A 9,400-nucleotide genomic window follows, 5' to 3' on the forward strand; every position below is an offset into this window, starting at 1 on the left:
TTCTGCTGAACACAAAATAGAAGATATTTTGAAGAATACTGATAACCAAACAGTTGATGGAACCCATTGCCTTCCATAGAAGAAGAAACAAAAATGCTATGGAAGTCAATGGGTTCAATCAACTGTTTGGTTATCAGTATTCTTCAAAATATCTTCTATTTTGTGTTCAGCAGAAGAAAGAAATTCATTCAGGTTTGAATCCATTTACTCTCCCTCAACACCTTGAGGGAGAGTAAATGATAGAATTTTCATTTTTTTTGGTGAGCTAATCTATTAAATGTCCTCAAATACACAAACCTTTGGCGCCCCCTGCTGCCTGCACACGTGAAGACTTAACTTTAACAGTTAAAGGGTTAGTTCACCTAAAAATGAAAATTCTGTCATTTATTGCTTACCCTCATGTTGTTCCACACCCGTAAGGCCTTCGTTAATCTTCGGAACACAAATTAAGATATTTTAGTTGAAATCCGATAACTCCGTGAGGCCTCCATTAGAGAGCAATGTCACTTCCTCTGTCAAGATCCATAAAGGTACTAAAAACATATTTAAATCGGTTCATGTGAGTACAGTGGTTCAATATTAATATTATAAAGCGACGAGAATATTTTTGGAGCGCCAAAAAAAAACAAAATAACGACTTATTTGGTGATGGCCGATTTCAAAACACCAAAAATATTCTCGTCTTTTTATATTATTAATATTGAACCACTGTACTCAGATTAACTAATTTAGATGTGTTTTAGTACCTTTATGGATCTTGACTGAGGAAGTGACATTGCTCCCTATGTAGGCTTCACAGAGCCATCGGATTTCAACTAAAATATCTTAATTTGTGTTCCGAAGATGAACGAAGGTATTACGGGTGTAGAACGACATGAGGGTAAGTAATAAATGACAGAATTTTCATTTTTGGGTGAACTAACCCTTTAAAGTTAAGTCTTCACGTGTGCAGGCAGCAGGGGGCGCCACTACTGGGGCCTTGTTACATCTTCAGCAGTTTTTTTTTCTGGCTTACACAATATTTTGGTGTTTGATATATTACAAGGGACCCTTTATGAATTTTAAGAATCCTGATAGGGATAGGGATTACAATGGGGATGGAAATACTATTAAAAACTATACTTTATTGTTTCAAATTATACTCATTTGTACAGACACAAGAGAAAAAAAAATCTCAAAGAACATAAAGAAACTTTATAGATCAAAGGAAAAAAACTAATATAGATACAGAAACTGGACACAAACTCTGACATAAAGACACTGACACCAATGACAGAAATGCAGCACTGTTAAATTGATGGTGAGCAAAGTTAAAGTGATAAATAAAACTCTTTTCTATCTCATGACAAGTTCATTCCAGCGTAATATGAGATGCCCACTACAGTGGCACGATTCAATCTGTACAAGGAAGAGCTTAAAAAACAAACACAAATATACAGATGAGCTCAGAGTGGCCATTGAGGTTTCCACAAACAGTTTAACACTAGAATTCATCATTTTCAGTCTCTACTGAAAATGTCTGAGGCATCAAGTGTTCTCTGTTTATCACCAGTTCCATGGAGATGCAAATTCCCCTGAAACTGGTCAGACTCACAGTAAAACTGTTCTTAGCGATATGACCCAATGGAACCACTTCTCTTATTGAATTTGCTGTAAATAGTTGCTTCCCATATTGTATTTTTGGCAGGCATCAAATGGGATGTTTTATTCCAAGAAACCATCCAGAGTCATGCTGGAGGTGGGCTTGCTTGTAACGGGCCTGGAAACCTTCTTCCTCTTGGACTTTATGGCGAGGGGTCGAATCTCAGATAGAGGAGACTGGTGCACATAGTTAAGGAAATGTTATGAACAAAAACAATAGCTCAAATAATTATTTCCATGCGAAATAGTAGCAATAAAACTATTTTCATGGGATAAGGATACAGGTTGGATAAATTTGGCTCTTCCTCCAAGTCCATCATAGCCAGATCTTACCTGGAATAAAAAGAAAGATACATGAAGGCAAACTTCACAAAAACAAAAAAACAAAACCAACTATACAGTAACATTTAAAAGGTTGGGTTCAGTAAGATTTTTTATTTTTTTTTAAAGAAATGAATACTTTATTATAAATGAGTTCTTCTGAACCTTCTATTTATCAAAGCATAAAAAAAAGACCATTGTTTCCAACAAAATATTAAGCAGCACAAATGTTTTCAACATTGATAATAAAGCAGCATATTAGAATGATTTCTGAAGAATCATGTGACACTGAAGACTGGAGTAATGATGCTGAAAATTCAGCTTTGATACACTTTACTATATATTCACATAGAAAACAGCTATTTTAATTTGTAATACTGTGCAAAATTACTGTTTTTAAAATTACATTTTAAAATATATTAAAATAGAAAACAGTTATTTAAAATTGTAATAATATTTTATAATATTACTGTATGAAATAAATACCTTCAGGGTGAGCATTAAATTACTACATTAATGATTTTGGAGAATAATTATAAAAGCATATATAAGTCTCTCACAGTGCCAAATTTGCATGGGTCCAGCATGCTCCCAAACGCGTTCTTTCTGAAGAGCAGCGAGTTTCTTAACAATGGCCCCATCATGACATCATCTTCTTTAACGCGAGCATTCTGAGAGCAAAAACACAGATGCGCAAACATTACACCCTCCATCTAGTCCAATGTCATATACAATGTCATATATACTTGAACACATACACTACGTCCGTGTGCATTTTCCATGTTGTTGGATGAGGATCTGTGGAAAAAAGAAAAAAGGATATGACTAGAAATCAGATGAACAGTGTAACTAAACAGAATAGCTCAGAGTGAAAACTCACGCCGAAGGGTCCAGACGAATCTTCTTAGACGGGACCTGAATGGGTTTCTTCTCCACCTGTTCAGGTGTGTTAATGTCAAAGGTCAGGTTCAGGTCAATTTCCTGAGAGTCTGTCATTGGACCATGACCAGGTGGTTTAAACTCCAGAGGTGCAGGGCTGGAAATGCAGAAATAATCATCCCTTTCAGCAGATCTATCAAATTAATTTGAAAGTATATGATCTTCCAAAGCAAGGATTTAGTTAAATAAAACTAATTTCTGACCTTTCAAACACCAGTCTGCTGATGGCCTCGTTAGTGCGAGTTGGAGTGCTCAACGTTCGCTGAAGAATTTCCACCTTCTTCTTCAGGCTCTGTGAAACATCAGATATCAAACCAGGAGTTTAGAAACAAAGCTGTAAGGGTTAGTTTGGAGTAACTTTCATTCAAATCAGCCACAAGGGGGTGCTTCTTCTCAGAGGACCTGGATACTTATCATAAATGCATTTCTCCAGAACAGTATGATTTCTCAGTTCATCTTTCCCTTGAATTTCATTTGCATATGAAATATGCAACTATTAACATTAAAACCCTCTGAAGTGTGTTCACATCAAACTGGAAAAACAATCAATACACAAAAATGCTGGGTTAAAAATAACCCAAGTTGGGTTAAAATAGGGCTAACCCATTGGTTGGGGTAAATGTTTGACCTAACCTGCTGGGCAGTTTTATTTAACTCATCTATTATTTAAAAAAATACTACATTGCTAGCTTAAAATGAACCCAGAATGGTTGGAAATTAAAAATCAAGACACATTTTTACTAGAGGCAACAGTAATAATCAAAAGGTGAACATTTATTAATAAGCAATTTAATAAATGTTTATTATTTAATTATTAAACTTATTAATAAAAGTTCATTTATTAAAGGCGCTCTAAGCGATTTGACGCGTTTTTAGGCCCAATTTTTTTTTTGTCACACACCGCAAACATCTCACTATGCGCTAGCTGCCTGTCCCCTGAACACACTGTAAAAAAACGCGGTCTCTGTAGTGGCCACAAGCTCCGAAAACTGCAATAAAAACAAACTGGTGCAGCCTGGACCACTTAACATAATAAACATGCTCCAGCCAATAACCGACAAGCAGCGTCAATACGCAAGCTACTTACATTTTAAATGCGCGTTCATGACTGTTTCAGGAAGCACAGAGGGGAGGGCCAGGAGGAGTAGGAGGGAGGGTCTAGCTAGCCTCTGTTTTGTTTGACAACACTTCGAACGTCAACAGGAAGTTACTCCGCTCAGAATCGCTTAGAGCGCCTTTAAATATATTAATAAATGTTAATTTCCAACCTTTTTTGGGTTCATTTTAAGCAAAGACTATAGACAGAGTCTATAACACAAGACGCGTCACTCGTATTGTTTTGAATGGGAGAAGTGTAACGCGCAATATGGCGGAATAAGTCCCGCCTTCTAAATAAGAGCCAATCGCCGACTGGTAAAGTCATCGCGTCACTGCAGCAGCCGTTAGAACCACCGGTTTGTATGGAAACAGTCAGACGCTCGCCTCTGAAACTGTGGTGTGTCATTGCTGGATTGCAGTATCAATTAAACAATTAAAACTGTTAAATTGTGGAAATTATTCTTATTTTACTGTGGTTAATTTGTGATTTTACAAAATTCTAATTAAGACTCAAATTATTCATAATTTAAAATTGTAATATAAAGTAATTTAATGTTTTATTTAATGTTCACTGTTAAATATCACAAACATAATGTGTACCTTCTAAAATGTATGGAATTTTACATTGGTAGTTGAACTGTTGCTCAAACAAACATGAACAAATAGCAGAGGCAGCAAACTCCCAATCAAGCTTGCCAATTTTTTTTTTAATAGAAGTATCATATGGAATAATCAGAATGTGCTGCGTGGGAAATTTTTTATTTTTTTAAAAGATTGGTTTGACAAAGGTGTAACTTTTATTTTAGATTTGTTAAAAAGGGATGGTAACTTCTATTCCTATTCTGAATTTACAACAATGTTTAAACTGGATACCTCATCTAAAATGTATCATTAGGTTATTAAATCTATCTCACCCAAACTGTTATATCTAGTTAGGGCATACTGTAGTTACAGAGTAGCAAAATGTGAAGTACCCAAATTGTCAATTGGAGGTCTGGAGCTCTGTAACGTTAAATGTAACAATTTTTGGATGAGAAGAATCCTTAAGAAGTTCAGTTGTCACCCAAAAGCTTTTTTTAAATGGAAAAAAATAAATATCTTTCTACTATTATTGTATGGTCTGGTATCAAGAAAACTTTATTTTTGAAATAATTAATGTTCTGTTTTTGTGGGAAACAGGGTCAAAGGAGATGGACTATATATATATATATATATTATTATTATTATTATTATTATTATTGGTCTTAGACATTTGTTAAATTTTTTTTCTTGCTTGTTTATACATCCTTTTTTGTATTTTGTTTCAAATCTATTTCATGTATCCCCTGTATGTTTAATAATAATAAAAATGTTTTTAAAAAATAGCAGCGGCTTTTAAAAAGGGTTTTTAAACCTACTGCTATGTTTTAAAGTCCAGTTTAAATTGCTAGGGGGAAAAAAGTATTCAACACCTTCGTGTCATAAACCTTAAAAGCTTAATATACCGCTTCGATACGATTATTTAAACTACTTCCTTATTATGCGTGTAGATTAGGTGACGTATATCCGCTCGGCCGCTCCACTAGTGGAGGTGACGTATTTCCGCTCTTGAGTGGAGCTCCACTCGCTTATGGTCTGCAGCCAGATCCTATTGGGCAGAAGAGACGCGCATTTAGGTCTGCGCATGCGCATTAGCTTGATCCAGCCTAAAAAATACATTTTTTTGTCATGATTCGAGCGTTTGGATAAAACATTTATAAGACAGCTGTTGTCAGATTTCATTGGTGATTTCAAATATGAAATTTAATCGAAAGCTTGGCAAACAACTTTGGAGAATTTGATGTTTCCCCATTCAAAGAGATAGGGCATGATGCCCAGGATGCCCGAAAGGCGTTTCAAAGATGGCCGCCGAGTGAAATGACTCGTCTTAAAGGGACTTTGTTTTAAGTGAGCAATTTAGTAATTTTTAAACAATAGTTGAGTTAAATAAAATTATCCAGCAGGTTAGGTCAAACATTTAACCCAACCGCTGGGTTTGTCCGTTTTTAACCCAGCATTTTTTTTAGAGTGTAGGCTATAAGGATGTTTGTATATATTTCATATAACAAAATTGTGAATTTCTAACAGTGATCTCTTTGTCTGCGTTGGACAGGTCTTTCTGAAGTGCCTTCATGTCCTCCTTTGTCCTGTTTGTCTCTGTAGTGGCTCTCTGCAACTGCAATAAAAAAAAAATGAAGTGAACATAAATAAATGAATGCTAAAGAGAAGTAGAAAACAATCAATACGCAATTATTCATTTCAAAATCATGATTTTTTGATGTACAGTTCCACAGAAAACAAAGTAACCTTGCTGTTAGAAGAGATCAGTTCCCTTTTTAGCTTCTCGCACATCTCATTTGTTGATTTGAGGCTTCCTTTCAGGTTGTCGTACTCCCTAAGGATAAATGTAATAAGTCTGAGCAAGTTCAAATATATATATGAGGAAGCACAACTGGTGTTTAGGGGAAGTATTGATAGTTTGGGAAGTAAAACTGCTGAGGTTTTAAGTTTAAAACTACACTAAATATACAGTGGTGAGAGTGTGTGTATTTGCTGGAAAGTAAAACTTACTTTTTAAGTGAGATGCAGTAAATGGAGAGCTGTTCAACTGCAGACTGACCAACACCCATATCAGTGATCATGGCCTCCACTTCTGACCTTTGACCCTGTAGGACCACATCTAAACTGAAGGACAGAAACATGCGTAAGATAAATATTTATTATCCATAATTTGTATCAAAACCTCAATAGACCATTTGGGTGTTTGCAAACAGTGATGATGTAAAAAATGTAAAAAAAAATGTAAAAAAAATGTAAAAAAAAAAAAATGTAAAAAATATAAAATGATGTGTTTTGTGGGTGGAGCCTACTGAGTTTATAATATCTCACAATTCTGATAAGAAAAATCTGATAAGAAAAATTATAATATAAACTCTTTTTAAAGTTTAAGGTTTAAATTTTATCTATGTAAATGTTATTAGGTTTAAATATTACTTCATACTGTAACTGTAGAGCTTACACATCATGCTCTCTATGAACTGCACATGTACATATTATATAGAGATCTATTGTTTACATTCACATTCATGCTTTAATAGACTAATCATTGCAGGTTTCTTCAGTCCAGTATGTCCGTAAAATGACTTGCAACCATAAACGTCAGCATTTTGCTTCAAAGTGCGTCTTCGACAATGTTATTCTATAAAACGTCTTTATTTGCATTCTGATTCTGACATCCAAAGGCACAATGAGAAATTTTTTCTCTTATTCAGTGGATCTCACCCAATTACCTCCACTGTTTTTCTGCCACAACGATGCATGCACAACTGCAGAGACGTAACTGTGTGCATTTGCTCCCAAATGGTCTATAGTGATACACACTCAAAAATCAAAAGGTTAATAATATATTTATTGATTAGATGGGCAGATGGACACAAGGCCTTCTTTAGTTTGTCACAATGCAAAGGTTTTTGTCTATCTCTCCATGTGATCAAAAAATTATTATAAAAAATATAAAATTATTATATTTATAAAATTAGTTTCTATTAAGTTACATTAAATATATTTTCTTCTCACTATAGTAATGTACTGTTAAAGTATTCATTTAATCAATTTTTATTTTACTTTATTTAATCTAATGTATTCTATTTAATTGATTAATAACTACCTATTTTCATCACATTTTATTTATTTATTTTAATCTAATTTATTTACTTTTTTTTTTTTTTTTTTTTTTTTTTTAAACAGTATTTCTCTAGATTTTTCCTCAGACCCTTGCATTAAACAAAATCTTGTCTTAGACACATGACTTGGTACCTCTCATAGGTTTTCATTTTGACTCTGAGTCGCTTGGCTTCCTCCTTGGCTGCCTGTCCTTCATTTTTCTGACTCTCCAAGAAATTCATCTGTTTCTGAGAATTTCATACACAACAAAAACAAGACCAGCATTAAATTACAGTGCAGAAAGCATGTAAGACTAATAAACAAGGTTTCCACTGAAATAAACATACCCGGAGGACAGAACACAGCATCTCTTTGTCTCCGATTTCCTTACGGACTCTTTCCAGGTCCTTCTTCTGCCTCTCAATTGTGTCTTTTAGGGTGTCCACTGACTTTTGCTTGTCCCTCCATTCTTTCTCTGGAATGCACAATATGCAAACATGTAATATGGATGGATGGATGGATGGATGGACGTTTTAAGGATCAAACAATAACTTGAGGAAATGATTTCCATCTTACCCTTTTCAGACAACACTGCTTTCATGCGATCAAGATCATTCTGAAATCAGAACAATAAAATAAGGCAATTTTTTCAATATATTCTGAGCACTGAATAAATTCAGTGGCATTCTTTATCACCTGTAAACTTTCAGGGTCCACTGGTGTCCCATCTTCCTCTGGGGCTATGTCAAAAAACAGCTTGTTGATAATGTGTCGTGTGCTGACCTTAAACAGAAAGAGCGAAGGTTTCATTTCAGTCCAGACCTTCATTTAATTATACAGAATAATTAGTCAGCTTGCAGATAAAGCCAAAGGTTTACTTGTTTCCTGCATTGTGGGCAGGTTTTGCTCGGGGCCGTCTGAAACCACTGGAGAAGACTTTGTGGAAAGGAAAAGAAACATGGAAGGTCTTTAAATGTCATTAAGAAACATTATTTAATTATTCAAACATTGACATTTCTAACTATTTGAATATAAATACTCTGTTTACAATTTCCCAGTGCTTTTGACCAATGAAATTCATCAGGCATTTTTTACTGCATAAAGAGCAATTTCTAGCCAGTTATTGTCTTTTGGCAGTGAGGATCCTGTGTTAAGCAATATGTAATGTTATAATAATTGTTGATATTATGAAGAAATATAAAAAAATTATAAGATTAAGTCTCACCAATAAAATAAAACATGCAGTAGGATAGTTGAAAAAGACACTTACCAGGCATAGTGAAAAGTGTGACCACAGTGAATTGCAGCCACATCTTTGGAATTATCAAAGAAGTCTGAGCAGATGGTGCAGTATGCGCGGATGGGCATTGTTGATCTAAAATATTAGACACAAAAAAACTCCATGTTGATGGAACATTTTGTGTTTTGTTCATTACTGATGTGTTGTGTGATAGCCTGTGCTACCGGTTTATTACTTCATGTGCTGTATTTACTCACCCAGAAGACGCTAAGACGATTGAGGGGGCTTATTCAGACGAATTTGTTCAATTAAACGCCATAATCATGATTATATGGTTTGTTTTTGGTTTAGTTTTGAGCTCCCGAAGACAGTGAAGCGGCGCGCTTAGTTCAAACGTAATGACTCCTCCTCTTCGATTGCGTCATCAACACACGACTCCGTACTGCCTGAGAAATTTACGAAAAACGTATTAGTATTAGA

General features: G+C 34.8%; 1 protein-coding gene across 1 annotated transcript; it reads right to left on the reverse strand.

Annotated features, from left to right (window-relative positions):
- Positions 1-1,104: 1,104 nt before the first annotated feature.
- LOC125256435 (TRAF-interacting protein) lies at positions 1,105-9,353 on the reverse strand. The gene is made up of 16 exons (XM_048172437.1): positions 9,178-9,353; positions 8,951-9,055; positions 8,559-8,616; positions 8,377-8,463; positions 8,257-8,296; positions 8,028-8,155; positions 7,834-7,928; positions 6,589-6,702; positions 6,325-6,412; positions 6,104-6,193; positions 3,105-3,193; positions 2,843-2,998; positions 2,721-2,760; positions 2,523-2,633; positions 1,924-1,974; positions 1,105-1,818 (listed from the first exon to the last, which is right to left on the reverse strand). Exons 2-16 carry the CDS (start codon positions 9,046-9,048, stop codon positions 1,705-1,707), a joined length of 1,359 nt encoding a protein of 452 aa, XP_048028394.1. The 5' UTR covers positions 9,049-9,055; positions 9,178-9,353; the 3' UTR covers positions 1,105-1,704.
- Between the last annotated feature and the right edge of the window lie 47 nt (positions 9,354-9,400).

This window comes from Megalobrama amblycephala, linkage group LG21, assembly GCF_018812025.1.
Source record: "Megalobrama amblycephala isolate DHTTF-2021 linkage group LG21, ASM1881202v1, whole genome shotgun sequence".
In the NCBI taxonomy this organism is placed as follows: domain Eukaryota; kingdom Metazoa; phylum Chordata; class Actinopteri; order Cypriniformes; family Xenocyprididae; genus Megalobrama; species Megalobrama amblycephala.